This window comes from Aulonocara stuartgranti (assembly GCF_965226115.1).
Source record: "Aulonocara stuartgranti genome assembly, chromosome: 15".
Classification (NCBI taxonomy): Eukaryota; Metazoa; Chordata; class Actinopteri; order Cichliformes; family Cichlidae; genus Aulonocara; species Aulonocara stuartgranti.
This window is the reverse complement of record NC_138951.1, coordinates 13,949,632-13,966,786: the sequence shown is the minus strand read 5'-3', so window position 1 is coordinate 13,966,786 and position 17,155 is coordinate 13,949,632. Positions and strand designations below refer to the sequence as shown.

The following is a 17,155-nucleotide window of genomic DNA, read 5'->3' as shown; positions in this document are numbered from 1 at the left end:
CTTTTACCATTTTACAGAAAAGCTGAAAAAATATTTAAAGCACATTATTATTATTTTTACTACAGTTATTTACAAACATTCCTGAATAGAAAAATCAATTTTAGTGTTTGAATGTTATGTTTGGTTCATATTTGAGATCTCAGAGAAGTCCAGTGTACTTGTTCATATTTGGGTAAGAAAACATTGGATTCAGTTTTTCATTTGCATAATAAATAATAAATAACAGCATCATTTGTTTTAGTTATAAATATATTTTTGATAGATTTAAAAAATATTTGCATTTTCTTGTTTTTATGACAGACAGTCTGATAAATTTGTCGTCGTTCCCATTATTATGAATATGTTTACTTTTAAGAGTCTCATAGTTTACTCGTTCTCATATTATTTGCAAACCCTTTAAAGATTTAAGTTTGTTTATACTTCTAATGACTTATTTATCACGTTATACGAGTCAATAAGCTGTATACTTATTTCACCACTTCTCATGATGACACATAGCCTGTAGCTGTCCCCAGACAAAATAATCCTATTATTCCAAAGGGGCAGTACATTTTGAGACTTGACTTCTAACTATTGTTATAACCCTGGTCAAAATGACTCTGTTTCTATATTGTGATTGTTTTATTATAAGAAATGTGTGTGTGTGTGTGTGTGTGTGTGTGTATCACAGAAACTATTTGTGTCCGATCTAAAATTAGACCAGAGGATAAAAATTACTAGCAAGGGTGTATTGCTGTGATCTTTAGGGAGTAAGCTTTTTATTGTTTTAAATCTGTACAGGAAAACATAAAACTACATGAAGAAATATTTATAGTCCATTAGCTTCCAATCTTTTTAACCAGTCAAGGTAAACTTTATGTAAAGAATGCACAGACATGAATGCAGTACAAACTGTATTTATTGATACCCAGACAGGGCTTTTGTTTTAAATAGTACAAGACACAAAGGGAGCACTGGGCGTCTGTTGTGAAATAATAAACAAAGGAACAAACATTATACAGGCATAATTTTTATTGCTCAGTTTGGTTTGCTGTTATGAAAATAGATTCACTATTACACCGTTGGTTACAAAACACAGAAAGTCAATACAGACACTATATCCTATATCATTGTTAGCTATGGTTGCTTAGTTGAATTTGGCAACAAATGGCAAAGGGATGTCAACCTCTACTTTTTGGTCACTTACTCTAACATATTTTTCAACATTTTTGCTTTTTTCCTTCAGGGATGTAATGGCATTGTTGTGCAGAGTATTAATGCCTTTCACCATTGAATTAATCCAGGACTGGATGTCAGCTGTGAGTTGTTTACTAGATATGTCAGCCAAAATATTTTGGAGTTTAGCAGTCACAGCTTTTAGATATTCCATTACAACTCTGCAGACCTCTTCAACCGGCTTGATAACGCCAGCCATAACAGGAGAGTTCATGGCATCGTTGTATGCAGTACTCACAAAGTCAGAAAGTGTCTCCAGATTCTGGGATTTCAGAGTTTGGAGAAGCTTCTCACTCTGTTGGATGGTAAACTGCATGATTGCTGATAATTTCTTTACAATGTCCTCCAGCCGGATATCTCTAAATTTTCTCACAGTAACAACCACTTGGTCCTGGATTTTCTTTAAAGCTACCAACATATCGTCAAGAATTTCCTTTCCACTGACGATGCGATTAGAACCTGGGAAGGTGAATTCAGTGGCTTGGAAATAATCAAGTGCCGTTGCAAACATGGAAGAAAGGTACTCTGGAATCTTATGGATTGCTTCTTCAGATACATCAGCAACAAAAGCAGTACATTTCTGATAGACCTCAAGCCCAGACAGCTTCTCTTTATAGCCAGGAATCTGGAACCTAGTCGCTCTCAGAAATTTAACAACAGCATCAAGGAACTTTTCAACTTTCTTCTGGTAGTTTTCGAGGATTAAAACAGTATTATCTGTGACAGTGGTCACAATCTTGCAAGATTTTACTGATTCAAGACTGTTAATAGCCCTCTTGAACACCACATTACCCTGCTTTTTAGCCTGTGCAAAGGAACCTTCGAGTCTTCTAACTTGTTTGTTGACCGCCTTGTATGTTATGACAGCAGATTCAGACACTATTTCCATGACCGCAGGCACCTGTTTCTTCGCTCCGAGCATCATCTCGTATGGTATTTCCATATTCCAGGTTGTTTGAAGGTTCAGCTTCTCAGAGTTGATCACAGACATCTTCAGACCCAAGATATCAATGTCTGTGGATGGCTCAGACTAAACAGGACACATAAAAAACAATAAGTTAATTATTTAAATAATACATCATTTAGGTTGGAAAAAAATCAGCTTTTATTAGAAAGTGCATCGATAGTAGACTATCATCTTACCGGGTAACGACCATAGAGTCTTGCTTTCACTTGTGCCGGTCGCTTAGCCTGCATCTGAACTGCAATGAGTCCTGCAGATGGATTGGAAACTGAGACAATAAGGCCTTCTTCTGGATTTCCAGTAATCTCCTCATAGATTTCCATGGTCAGGTCAAGAATGTTGACCTTTGCTGTGTTTGTGATGGCGATAGCTACATTTTCAGTAGTTAAGAAGATGGTGCTGTCATGATGTCCCTCTAGCATTGAATGTTTCACATTGAGGAGAGAGGCCATTTTAAATCCACCCATCACGTTCACATTGGTGTTGCCCTCAATCATTCCATTCAGGATCTCAAATTCAGATGTTGAAGAAGCATCTAGTTTGATGGCGATGCTGTCCTGCTTTAGGATGCTTGCGTTAGTCTTGAGAGTGATCATTGGTGTCTTCATGGAGATCTCATAGGTCATATCACCCATAACTGGGATCTTGATGCTCTGAATTTTGGGCAGGGTGATTTTTGGAAGAGTTACCTTGCGCAGGGCAGAGGGCACACGCAGAGTGGGCATTGTGATGAGGGTGAAGTCAGGCAGGGGAATTGTGAATGTTGATGTCTCAATGTTCATCATGGGAACCTTATAGGCAGGGACAGTAATAGTTTTAGGCAACTCAGTGCTATATTTTTCATACTCTTCCTTTGCTTTGTCATATGATGTAGCGAGTATGGCAGCAGCCTTATCCTTGCCATTCATCATTTTCTTGTGCAGTGTCTTGAAATTGGTGTTAAACGCATTGATGACTGGATCCATATTGATGTTAATGGCGATCAACTCATGGTTCTTAGTGTACTTCAGCTTGGAGCTCATATCAAATGTTTGCTCTGTTGTGATTAGTAGATTGCCCAGACCAGTGTCTTCCCACAGTGAGTAGTCCTCCACTTTTGGTGTCTTCATGTCAACAAATGGCAAGGTAATTTCAGGAATGGTGATAGGCTGCTTCAATACATCAAGATTGGCATCTCCTTTGATTTGGGAATACAGGTTAATTTCTGTTTCTCTGTTGTCCACAGCAAAGTAATGGGAGTATTTGTACTGGTTGAATCTAGCCAGACCTGTCCAACTAGCCTGCTGCACTTCGGTGTTCACGGTGAAAGCAATGTCATTCTGGAGATCTATCTTTCCAGACAGCTTTAATGGAAGGGCAATTTTGGTATTTGCTGTGTTCTTGGTATCAAGCTTAAGCTCATTAGGTGTGACCAGAGCAAGGGCTGAGTTTGAGAGAGTTCCTTCAACCTGACCAACCAGCTGTGCACTGTGAGAGGCAGAGAAATCAATTTTCATGTCTTCAACCTTTGCCTCGAACTTGAGTTCTGCAACGCTGTTTTTAATGAAAGGTGTTTCAGTCTCAGCCTTGGCATCAACAACTACGTGGCTGAAAATGCATATTTCAGCACCAACATTCTGATTCATTTTCACAAAGTTGCTGTCTGTTGTTCCAGTGAAACTCACTTTGGCTTTATGGAAATCCATGACCACTGACAAGTCGCTCTTGTGGCGTGCCTCATCTGAGAAGTCCCGAATTGCATATTTTTCTCTGGCCACATTGTTAAAGGTCAGTTGGATGGAGCCATCTTTAAGCAGGAAAACTACATTTTCTTTAATCTCCATTTCACTAAAGATGTTAAGGGCAGGCATGTTGATGCCATGTACGTACGTAGTGACTACGGTGGTTGAAATTCCATTTTCCATGTTGAAGACTGCATTGTTAACAAGGGTTGCAGAGTAGAGCTCAGTTTTTGCTGCTGCAATAGTATCAGCAGAAGCTTCAGCTGTCAGACCATAGAAGGTCATTTGACCCTTGTGGTCAAGTTCAAAAGACGACTGATCAACCTTGATGAGCTCAGAGATGGACACATGACTCATCTTGGGCACAGATAAATGTGCACTGGCTTCCACAGTGAAGTCAAGGATTCGCAAAGTAGATGTAGTCTTTGAGATGAGGTTCATTTTGAACTCTGGTGTATCAGAAATTGTTGTGGTGTTCTCCAGGTCAGCAGTGGTTGTGAGTTTATAATGAGGTGAAATAACTCTGAACTCTCCATAAAGTTTTCCAAAGCAGGGGATCTTGCTCATTTCTGCCACTTTCTCTTTCAGCTCCATGGTGAGGGTGTCATAATCAAAGGACCTTACTTTCTGGATCATTCTGATGAAATAGTCACTCATGTCATCAATTAGCTGTTTGAAGTCAAAGGCATATAGCTCATTCAACAGCTCCTGAACAGGTACCATTATGTTTTTCATCACAGGCTGAATGTCAATTGACCTGAGAGCATCAAATGCACGCTGAATCTTTTCTCTGACCTGATACTGCTTCATCATTTTAACAATCTCATCCATGAAGGCTCCAATCGTTTTTTCAACTTCAAAGCTGGAGAGAATCTCTTCAATTTTGGTATAAATCACTTGGAACTTGTTTTCAATGTCATGTTTCTTCATCCAAACCATTATGGTGTCTTTGATAGATTTCAGTATGTTCATAACTTTTTCAGTTGGGAGCTTGGGTGTCAGGTTGGTGATGTAGTTTTCCATTGAGCTGATGAATTTTCTCAGGTCTTGGACAAACAGGTTGAAGTCAAAGTTGTTAATGGCCTCCTTTAGTTCTGCCACCTTGAGCTGGAACTTGGCACTGATCTCATACCTGTTGTTGATGTCTTTTAGCATCTCAATGCTGTTGTCCATCAGTACCACCACTGTGCTCTTCATCTTTTCAATGAATGCAGGCAGATGCTCAATAAATGGGATCTGGAGAGAGTGACTGTCACTGCTCTTGTCATATTTCACAAATCCAGAGATGGCATAATTTTGACTGGACTCACTGAAGAGGAGAGTGGAGACTGCTCCTGCCATTTCAACACCCATTCTTTCTGCATTGTTGTAGGCACTCATTTCCTGTTCAAAGGCGTGCTCATTTACTTTAGATGTCACCTTCAGTGCGACACTTTGCTCTTGGAGGTTCAGCATGCTGCTGAACTTGTTGTCCATATTTGTTGTAATGGTTGGTCTGCCCTCTAGTTCATGTGTGGTTGAAGCTCTGTACTCAAATGACTGTGTGAAAAACATGGGTTGTGCTCTCAGGAGGAATTTGCTGTATAATTCGCCACTCTGCTTTCCATACAGATTCACTGCACCATTTGAATTGAAAATGGAATCAATGTTCAGGGTGAAGGGTGCAGCCACAGTTGCAACTTTGCTGTCCAGATGAAGAGATGGGGAGTTGAAGTTAGCCACATTGTTGAACTTCATGGTCAGGCCAGCAACCTCGATATCAGTGGTATGCGTCATTTGAGTTCCCAGGAGTTTACCGTTGGTGTTATACTTTGCAGACAGGACCATGTCAATAAACTTGATTTCATAGGTGTGTCTGAGCTCTTCCTCTGAGAAAGCTCCCATCACTGTTCCAGTCAGCTCCAGGTTGTAGGGCTCTGCCTTGAACTGGGCATCATTCACGAAGCTAACCTCCATTATCTTCAGGTCATTTTTCACAATAACTGAGGCAGCAGAACGGCCCATGTTGACTGTGATGTCATGCTTGTAAGAGTTGCTGCTGTCAAGCAAGTTGTCAGTCTTGGACTGCAGGGTAAAAGATCTCAGTGTAAGAGACAGTGCATTTGTGTTTTCAGTCCTCATCTCCTTGAAAGATCCAACCATGTTGTTAGAGAGAGTCAAGCCATCTTCATTCACTCTGAAGTTCACTCTGTTCCTGCTGTTAATATCAAAGAGGTTAGCCTCAAAGTTGCTGTTAAAGTAGACTTCTGTGGTTGCAATCTTGCCTCCAATGGTGAGCTCTGCTTTGTTTTCTTTAATGCCTCCTTTTGTTGTGAGAGACATGGTGGCACTTGAAGTGTCAACTGTACCATGGAAAATATTCTCAAATGTGAATGGACTGTGCTGGGCGGTTGTTGTACAGCTGGTGGTCAGGCCATTGGTGTTCAGGGAAAAGGCGGCCTTGTGAGAGGCGATGCTTGAAAAGATGTTCATGGAGGCCTCAGTGTTGACCTCCATGCCAGAGGGATTAAGGGAACCGGTAAGCAGTGAGTAGATACGGTTGCTTGTATCATCGGCTAGATTCTCTATTCTGAGACTGGCCTGTCCTCTAGAGGCAGCAAAATCTATCTGGCTCCGAAGCATCCTCTCGTCAGCCTGTGTCTCAGAGCTGGACTGGATGGTAAACTTGAGATCCTTGTACCTAAGGTTAATTTTGGTGTTGTGCACAATGGGGTCGCTGTTCACTTTAGTGTTAGAGTCAAACAGAAGCTCTTCCTCTGCATATGATGCCTTCATCTTGTTTTCAAGCTTCAGGTCTTCAGACTTCACATTCAGTGAACTCTGCATTATTGCTTCTTTCTTCGCTGGGTCGACCGAGAAGGTGTAGAGATAGGTGGTGGAAGCGGTCATGGGTCCAACAGTGACACTTCCATTTGTGTTAACATTTCCAAAAAACTTTTTAGAGTCAAGGGTCATCTGGGTAGTAATAGTCAGGGAGGTGTCCAGACCCACAGGGGCAACAGCATGCACGTTGTAGCGGCCAGTTGACATCAAACTGTCTGTGACTGCAATGGTTTCCTGAACATTAAAACCTGTGGTGATCAGCATGTGTTTCAGGGAACCATCAAGAGTGAATTCCATAGTTTCCACTTCTGTGTCAGTGATTTTGGTTGCTCCTTTAGAACAGACAAATAAAAAAAATTAACAATTCGTCTCAGCGTCTATGTTTTTTCTGCACTGTTCAATAACAAATGTATAGTTTATAAGAATAAAGAATAAAGAATTACCCTCAGCTGAAAATGAGAGGAATTTGATTGGACTGTCAGCCACAATGTTGAATTTGGCCACATAGTTAGGAGACTCTGCAGTGTTGTTACCAGCAGACGCTGTTGCCTCCCACTTATAATAGTTGGTGTCGACCTTGGCAGCCATTTCCACCATGCCCATCAGAGGCAGGGTGAGATCATAGTCAGATGGGATGTTAAAAGTTGGGATTTGGATTCCTCGTGAGGCAAAATCTATGCCCAACTTCGGCATGGAAATGTGTGGAGTGGTGACCATTTGAGGTATCCTCAGCTCCTCAGATGATTTGCCCCCAAAAGGAACTGGGATGGTGATAGTCAGACGGTCCTGGTTGAACTGGTATATCAGTGTGCTTTCACTGTTGAAATGGTGAGAGTAGGGAACTTGTTAAAATGTTGTATTTATTCAGTATAAGGTTTGAAAGGTTTTTTTTTTATTATAATAACAATTGTGAAGATACTAGTTAATGTTTTTGCTTCACTTACAGGTTCATGAACAGGTTTTCAGGCACAGATGGCATTTCCATCATAGCTAAGCTGTTCCTCAGTCTCGCCATATAGGGACAATCAGCTGAGACTTTGTCCATCCAGATATTGCTGGCCTGATTAAAACACATCATATTTCTTATGATTCAGTCTGGACAGACTAAAAACTACGAAATAAACATTCAGTTAGTATAAAATTCTTTTTACCTCAATTCCTTTGTTGAGGATGTGTCGTAGTTTCATATCAGTCTCGATAACCCGCTGGTCCATAACATCCTCTGCAGTCTTCCTCAGCCAGGCCTGGACGACCTTAGTGTAATGCACTGGGACTTTTGTTTCAGCATTCATGTTGGACATCAGCTGAACCTCAGCCTGCTCTTCGCCTGTGACAGTAAAAAGACAGTGATTTAAACTGTGCCTGACATGACCATTCTTTGAGCTCCATTGCCACTCTTCTTGAGCAAAATTACCATATTTGAAGGTGACTGCCTGAATGGAGGAGATCTCTGGGAGCTTGACATCACTTCTGATCTCCATGGTGAGTCCGTCGGCTTTGCTCATGGTAGCAGTGACTGTGGCATCTGTCCTGAGTGAGGGGACTAACAGCTGAAGCTGCAGCATGCCATCAGTCATAGCCTGAAGCCTATAATTAATAATAAAAAAAGCAGTTAATTTCTGCAATGAGGTCAGTGGAATTATAGTAAAGTAACAGAACAGTTTAGGAAAATATTTTGCTGGGTTTACTCACTTGGCACGGCCAGTCAGAGTGAGTTGAGGCACGTTCTTGTTGGAGATCTCGAGGGTAATAGATTTGCCTCCGGCATTGCTATCTGTCATGCCGAGCTTGACGCCCGCCTCAACATCAAAGTCAGGTATGTTGATCTGAGTGCTGAAGACATTTCTGTTCCTGTTGTATGTCATGGTGACTGTAGCCTCAGTAGGCTGAGCACCTGACGTCACAGAGTCAGAAAAAGGTTAATCACTTATCTGTATAACTCAAAAAAAGAAAAAGAAAAGAAAGAGGCAGCACATGTAATAAAATTCTTGATTAAAAAAAAGCAATATTCATACCTTCGGCTCTCAGGGTCATCTTCACAGAATTAACCTTGTGGCGTCCGTCCTTTTCTTCGCCATAGGTGATACTGGCTGTGTACTCAGAGACCTCTTTAGTAGGCTCGATGTCCAGAGCAAACCTTGGGTAAAAATAAAGTCTTTAGTACATTTTTATTTCTTCTAATGCAATTTGGTACTGTGCAGCAATAAAATCTATAATCTCATGTGCATATATCCAGCTAAAACCACCATCTGAGATGAGCTAAAATCTTTTCATCTTGACCTATTCTTATCTGTATTTAACCATCTTCTTTTCAACTGTACCACAATATACTAAACAATATTTAGCATTAAATGGAAATATGTTACATGATCATATTTAAGGCATTTCCATTTCTTATTTAACAAAGAAACAAAGCAAAACCTGACTTTTTAAAGGACATCTTACTCAGTCTCTCCGTTCAGAGGGAAGTAAGGAGCAGCCGTTTTGCCAGGAGCGTCACCATGAAGTGTTTTTGTGCAGTATTTGACTCCAGAGAAGAGAGGGCTGCAGCTGGAGTCGGCTAGTCTGTGTGGGATCACTGTAGCGTGTCCAGCACCCACAATCATAACTTTGTTGCTATTTCAAACAAAGAACAGCAAAATTACTTTACAACTTCTAACAACATTATTAAAAACACAGAATATATGAAATGCAATACGCTCCCTGTTGGTAGTGTTCTTTATAATTAATATTTATATGATATTGATTGAATAATCAATATCAATTAATACCATTTACTTGTATTACACAAAGTAAGTTATCAGATTTTTTTTTTTACCTGATTCTTAAGAATTTCATGGTGCCCTGTGGAGCAGGGATGGAAAGTTTGACCTGGTTTTGCTCCATGGTGATCTTGGCATTGAAAGAGCTCTCATGGTACATGTTGGTGTGCATCTCAACTGAAGAGACAACAAATTCAGGCACATGGATTCCCATCTGAGTCATGAACTCAATTCCAATTGCGGGCATGAACACCAGCTCCTGGAAACAAAGGGGATCACAGAAAAATTGAAGTGTGTGGGGCAAAAATAACCAACAGTCAGGATTAATACGACTGAGAATTCTACGTACATGTCACAGAAACAAACAATTAAAACAGCAACATTGTAATAACAATTGCTGTTTTAGTATGGTGCTAAACACAGGTTAAATACAGTAGATGGAAACCTTACCATGTTTGGAGTCATGCGAAGACCTCCTTTTGCACCAGGAGCAAAGGTGCCAGACAGAGCAAATGTCAGAGGCAAGCCAGATGCTGTTGACATCATGAATTTGTTGTCCATGAAGATGTAATGGGCAAAAATCTCATTGCGAGTGCTTGAAATCAGGTTAGACATGACCTGACAGGGAGAAATACAGTTAACAAATAGAGTTTTTCAGCTGCAAATAAAAATAAATCTATATAGACACTATATTAATGACTGCAGAACACTACCTTTGTAGGTACTATCCTCATGAAAATGTCTGCATACATCATTGCATTTTCAGCAATAGACTTCAGTTCATTGCTCTTGATGTAGCCAAGCTCAGCTCCCATTAGCCTCAGGTAGGCCATGGCCTCTGGGGACTCTCGGTTCTGCAGGTCTTTTACCAGCTTGTTGAGGTTGCGGACAATTTCTGTTGCAAGGTTTTCAGGAGCCTTAAGAAAAAGGGACCAATATGTTAGATACGTTGGTGTGAGTGACAATGATACGTTCATTAAGAATAAGAGTGTTTAACAGAAACAGTTATGCGAGTGATATACCTTTTGCCCCTCTATTTTCAGTGGAGCAACCCATTTCTCCAGAACTTCCTTGATCTTTGGTGACATCTGTTCTTCAGCCCAGTACAGAGCCTTGGACACTGTGTCAGGGAAGAATCCATTCTTGCCAAACAGAGCCTCAATGGTTGGCTCAAAGCCTTTTCCTTCCATGCCAACCTGCCAAAAAGAATTTAATAATATGAATACAAAAATGAACCAGGAGTTGTTGGGGTTAGGTCCCATCAAATAAAATGAATCCCCATGAATAAAGTTCAGCGTTAAAGGTGTAAAAATGGCATAAATAATTGTGCGTGAGAAGCACTGTACATACCTCCCAAATATCCATGCTGTAACCAAAAGCATTCAGGGTAGTTTCCAGCAAGACTTCTCTTGGCAACGTGCTGCTGGGATCGAAAATGACATTGCCTTGAATTTTGGCCGCCATGCTCTCATGTGCCATTCCCAGCTCATAGTTGCGAGATTTTGTGGTGTAGTCGCTGTGTGTAGAAACTTCTGTGTCCTGCAGGGCATCCATTATTTTCTCCCCAAGCCTGGAGTGAAGATTAAAAGTAAAACTATTAGCTGAGTGTAAATAGATGGGTGCCCAAATCGGCGCTATATTAGTATAGAACAACACATTAAGCTGAATAATGCTTCATTCTTACTTTTTGGTCTCTGAATCAGTTGAGGAAATGATGTTGTAGATGTGGGAGGACACAAAAGCCCTGATCTGCTCGTTCTGCTCTTGGTTAAGCAGCTTCTTCACCACCTCAATGTCGCTGTCCTCGGGGTTTCTCATCAGTATCAGATAAGCTGCCAGACGTTTCTGCACAGCGCCCTTGGGATACTGGCTGACCCTCTGGAGGTTGGCACGAATCTGGACAGGAAAACAATTTGAAAAAACAGTGACTTAATGGTCTTTGTAGCTGCAGTTTGTCTCCACTATAAAACCGGGAAGCAAGGAGACTCCTCATGTAGAAGAGGAATGTGGTTAGTTACCTCATCTGTCACAGACATGCGCCTGAAAGCCTGGATGGCGGCCAGCTGCACGGACAAAGTGGTTGCGGGCTGTCTCATGCACTTGAGCAGGGTGGTCTTAATAGCAGGATCGGTGGCCTCCATTGCGTCTCCCATGTTGCCAACAACCTGGACAGAATATGAAAGCAAATCATAAATCATGCAATTAAATGTTCCCTTTAAAACTTTTCTATCTTTGTCCTCAGGAAATGTGGGATCATGTGTTTTTTCCCCTCTGTATTGTCTTGATATAATAAAGTTTCTTGAATGAAAATGTAGTCTTATTCACGTCTTGTTACCTACCCTTAAAGTCAGGAAAGTCAGGTCTTTGTCACCAGCGCAGTCTGCACCCAGAAGAGAAGCAATATAGTTGTAGACAGCTGTGATCTCTGGAGTGACTCCCTCAGATTTATACAGTCTAGAGGAAAAGACAGACATTAGGGATTATGTATTAATTTACAACAGGTACCACAATTCAGTGTTACTGCATCGAGGAGAGCGTCCTTCAGAATGTCATATATTTATGTTCACTTACTTCCTGGCTGCATTGCTCAAAGCATACATGATGGGTTTGCTCTGCTTGTACTGAGCCATTGCCAACAAGTCTTTCACCATCTGCTGTGAAGGGTTGGGCAGCAGCCCCAGGGCGTAGACAACAGCATCAACCTCAACAGCAGCTTCATGAAAGGTCCTGAGAAGCTTGAGCATGGCGCTAGTGCATTCTGGTGTACCACACTGAGCCAGAGCTTGCCACGTCAGAGAGGGTGAAATGTCTGTCATCTCAACAATAGCCGAGTTCAGGGTGTCCCCCTTCAGGCCACGAAACTCTGACACCAGCTGGCGGAAAAGGCCGGCGCGCTTCTCGCCCTCGTTGGTCTCTGACAGAGAGTTCAGCTTCTGCATCGTGGCAGCGACAGCATCCATGGTTTGCACTGGGGATTTGTCGTCAACAACATCCATGGGCAAGTACCTGACATTGTCCTCATCTGTACAGAAATAAATCACAAGCAGTGGAAAATCTATTAGAATCTGGATGTTAGAGACACACGTAAAATATTTAAATTGTTTTTTCCCCCCTATTTTTTTACTAAATTTGTTTTCACACAACAGAAGCACTCACTGTGATCAAAGATTCTGTCATTGATCTTGGCAGTCGCTCTCAGAGTCACAGTCTGCTTCACCATAGCAGAAATTCCATATTGGTTTCTTTTTTCAGAAGAGAGAAATCCCCAAATGTGCGTTAGATTTCAAAGAGAATTCACAAAATTATTCATGAAAAATATACAAAAAGTCAAAATAAAACTTACTCATGGGACAAGGGCAGGAAGATGTGTTTCTCTGTGCAGGTTCCACTGGTCATGTGTTTCTTCTGGTTGTCAAACCTGTAGTTACAGCTCTGAGTGCTCCTGATCAGCTTGGACAGGCCGTATTTCTGACAGGCAATAAATAAATAAATAAATAAAAATTAATGTTTTGTCAGAAGTTTGGAGAATGTAGAATGCTGGGAAATGTAGATGTACTTTGTGGCTTGACGTTGGAAGAAAAAAGGGATGGATGTTTGCTTTGTGGTTTTATACTATGGAAATATAGCTTGGGTTCATTTAATAATGCAATCAGACCATATTTTTTTCCTGATGATTGAGTGCTGATATTTTGACTCTTGGCCTGAGTTTGTGATGGCAGTGTCAGATTTTTGTTGAACTCTTACCATCCCAGAGACGAGAGCCAGGGGACTGGTGTCCTGTCTGCGGGCAGTGAACCAGTCACATCTGGACAGATCCCTGCTGACTGTCACATCAGTAGCAATGTCCTGTTTGTTGTTGACGGTGAAGTCGGTGGAGCACACTCCGTGCACGGTGGGCTGGAAATGATTAGGATGTTCAAAACAATTCAATATTCAAGCTGTAAGAACTGGACCTATGGACGTGCATTCCTTCCTTTAACTTATCTCTTAAATCAGGTAATCAATCATTCTTAAAGATTACCTCCATTATGAGAGCAGCGCATGTCAATAACAAGATAAAGTTATCTAGGACTTTGACCTGTTGCTGAAAATTGTCATTGTTGGAACATGCTGTTACAACAGTGTATTTATCTCCTTTGACTGGGCCAGCTTATCTGCACCTTGTGCAACTTATCTATGCATGACTAAACAACAAACTGAATCAGGCTCTACTTGGTGTGATTTAATTGCCAACTATGAAGCTATGAAAATTTTCCCAAAAAAGAAAAAATCAAGTAATAAACAAGTGAGGGGAGCTACCATTTCATTGTTCTTCTCCTCTTCCATCACAGGCACCATGAGAGCTGAGACAATTCCTCTCTTGATGTTGAGGATGTTGACGGGCTCATTGTCCTCAGGGTACAGCCTGACATCTGTCTGTCCTTCAACTGTGATCTTTAGAGTGTTTCTGTTGACGTGGACAGATCATCATTTACAGCCTGCCATTCAGGTCACTCTTTGATTTCCTCAGTTACCCTGGATCCTAATTTCTGAGAGCAATTAACAAAATACATAAATCTTTCCTACAAACAAGATGACTCACTTCTCCATGGCAGCTTTGAAAGCCTCAGCTCCAGCAGCAGGACGATACAGTGGATTCCCCTCATCGTCAACGCCAACAACCTCGCTCAGAGAGCAGTCTGTTGTGCGGAGGATGAAGCTACAGGTCTGGGGCACATCAACCTCAACCTGTGCAGCAGAATAAACAGTTTGTTTGGACTTCTTGTTTTACATTCAGGGTCATGAGATTGCTGTTATTTTTCCTCAGCAATGATCTAAGCTCGAAGACTTACTGTGCAGGAGACTTTGGGGCCGCTTTTATTGTCTGTAGCTCCATTCACAGTGTTAAAGGTCTCAGCTTCGTAGTCATACACAAATCTTCTGAAGTGCCTGTATCTTTTGGCCACTGAAAAGTATTTAAAGCATTTACAGCAATAGTTAGAACAACAACAGCCAGTTTATCAAATGCTAAACTAAAATAAAAACTTCAAGGCTAGCTCCACTCAAACCAAAGTTTTACATCCAGGACTTATGGAACTGAAGCCAAATATTTAATGCGTAGTTCTCTATATACGTTCTAGGTATAATGGAAATTAAATATTTCAAGCTTCCCATTTTGATTTTCCCGTTTTATAATATTAAATTACACATTGTAAAATATTTACTTTTAAACAATGACAACAAAGACACTCACAAAAGCAGGCTGGAGATGGTTCCTCAACACTTCCAACATCTTGCTCTGAAAAACAAAAAAAACCCAAACAAACGCACAAGCTGCCATTACAGTGCAACAACACAATTGCAAATGATTGAATACAGTAATTATGCCACATTTGGCCGCTCTCTTATTCCAAGCGTGAGTCTCTGCGCATTTGATTTGGCAGATTTTATGCCAAATACGCTGTCTTATGCAAGCCCTAAGGAATTTGAGTCTCCAACCCGAGGGGAAACCGGGGATTTTTGTTTGGTGAATGTTTAAGCTACATGTTAAATACAGTAATAAATACTACTAATAAAAAAAACATAGTAATTTTATTTGTCAGTGCCTTGCTTAACACTTAACACAAACTAACAATATTTACTGTAAATTTTTACATGTCGAAGTCTAATTAAATAGCTACACATTTGTTTTGCTCTATTTTAAAAACGTAAGAGACATAAACAGTATCAAATATCATCGTCTCAAATTTGTAAAATATGTGTTCCATTTCAGAGCCAACTTTTCACAAAGCTAAAAAAAAAAGCATTCGTTACATATTTTTAAACAAACAGATTTAATTCACATACAGGTCTAAGTTTTAAAAATCCACTGCCTTTAAATGGAAAAAAATATTGTACTCACGGGCTAGTGTGCATGTGCCCAGAAACAGCACAAGGCAGAGCTTGTAACCCAACATCATGGGTTGAGCTCCTGGAAGCCTTAAGGTAAGAAGAGTCCCCCTCTTTCTCTGAAGACTAATTCTTGTGCTTTCGCCTTTTGGCTTTTATAGCTTTCAAGACATACTGTATGTGATTGCAGGGACTTGCAAATGTGTTGCCCTGGTTCCAAAGTCTGAGCAGTCCTTGTGGCAGGTCAAAGGTAAAAAGACTGTCTGTCAGCACTGGGTGGGGGTGGCCAGTGATTATTCTAAATGACTGTTGTTTTATTATTTCTGGTTTGAGATCATCCTGAGGTCATTAATATAGAATGCTAATGCTAATGCTTATTGTTAAAAAAACAAAAAACACCCCCCCCCTCCCCCTGACAATTTGTATCTAGCAGATAATTTATTATTTAGTGCTGTACTACTTTATGTGTTAGTAAGTAATATAGTGCAGTACAACATAGATACTAATGTTTGTGTTATCATATATCATTCTATTTTATTACAACATTAATATACTCTTGCTAGCTAACATTTTTAATAACCATCATCAGTGTTGTGTAAGTACTAATCCTCATGGATCAATAACTTTGTTTGTATGTTGCATTCAAAGCTCAGGTCACAAAAACATTTGGTAGTATCAGGATTTTATTGACTTTCATTTCAACGCTGTGTGCCATTATTCTAAGAGGCAATCAGTTCAAACCGAGAAAGGTTTCAGTTTTGATTTTACAGAATTTCCTTTGGGATTAATAAAGTTTTTCTGAGTATTATTTCTTTGTTTCAAACTTATGACTGCATGAACGTTCATACGATTCAAAATATAGCTTATAACACAATTGTGGCACTATGATGTACTGCAAGTATGCGAACGCCTTCACATACGCTCACCTTTGCCTCATAGATGACTCAAGCATGTGAACCTATATCGCCTGCTGCTAGTGTGCTCCTGCTTAAAGTTTGTTATCAGCATATATTAAAGCACGTCTCAAAGCATTAGGTGCTTTATGACATGCACATGGTAGATAGGACTCTAATGGGCCTAACCAGTCATCAGAAGTGCAGTGCATCTGCAGGGATCTCTAGGGTGGCACTTGGACATCCAGGGAAAAAATACATAGTGAAAGTGATTATAATGAGTAATTTCACTTATAGAATAAAATTAAAATGAAACCTTGAAATACCTGAATGGAAAACTCAAACCATATCTTCCTGAACAGGAAATATTCAGCCCAACTCCAACAGTTATGTCTTGCATTTGGGTGTAACATCATTTTAGGATCCACCCTAGACTCTTGTAGTCTTGTAATAGCCTTAAACCTCAACCGTGGCTTTTTAAACTGTTTATTCACAAAATAAGAAGAGTTTAGTTTTAGCTAATTCTAATTTGACTGAAATGACTTATACTGCAATGTGCACTATGCAATATAATTATTATAATATGACAAATGGCCTGAAGTAGTAAAGTGCAGAAGCTGCTAAATGAATGATAACCAGTGCCTCTCAGATCGCTAAAGGTCCAGTAATCCATAAACCTGCCCTTTGATTTCTCATTTGCTGTGGTGCATTCAGAATAACAGGGTGAAAGATGTAACTATGGCAAGGTTTCATAGCTTCCTGTAGGCCAGAGCCCCCTGGAGCTTTAGTCACTCCCAGTGGGAACCAGACTGGATGCAAATAAATCTCAGCAGTGGTGTCTCAGTATTTATGGCTAACCTTTCACCTCCTAAGAAAAGCCTGTGAAATCTTCTAGATAAGGCTCACAGG

General features: G+C 40.5%; 1 protein-coding gene across 1 annotated transcript; it reads right to left on the bottom strand.

Moving 5' to 3' along the window:
• Nucleotides 1–913: 913 nt before the first annotated feature.
• LOC309689070 (apolipoprotein B-100-like) lies at nucleotides 914–15,489 on the bottom strand. The gene is made up of 26 exons (XM_082505231.1): nucleotides 15,367–15,489; nucleotides 14,719–14,763; nucleotides 14,318–14,430; nucleotides 14,068–14,213; nucleotides 13,785–13,932; nucleotides 13,230–13,382; nucleotides 12,829–12,953; nucleotides 12,642–12,727; nucleotides 12,057–12,507; nucleotides 11,825–11,939; nucleotides 11,504–11,650; nucleotides 11,170–11,381; nucleotides 10,836–11,055; nucleotides 10,508–10,681; nucleotides 10,199–10,402; nucleotides 9,936–10,103; nucleotides 9,542–9,744; nucleotides 9,169–9,339; nucleotides 8,739–8,860; nucleotides 8,416–8,617; nucleotides 8,138–8,310; nucleotides 7,875–8,050; nucleotides 7,668–7,783; nucleotides 7,167–7,540; nucleotides 2,359–7,055; nucleotides 914–2,245 (listed from the first exon to the last, which is right to left on the bottom strand). The coding sequence occupies exons 1-26, from the start codon at nucleotides 15,422–15,424 to the stop codon at nucleotides 1,127–1,129; spliced, it is 9,918 nt and encodes a 3,305-aa protein (XP_082361357.1). The 5' UTR covers nucleotides 15,425–15,489; the 3' UTR covers nucleotides 914–1,126.
• Between the last annotated feature and the right edge of the window lie 1,666 nt (nucleotides 15,490–17,155).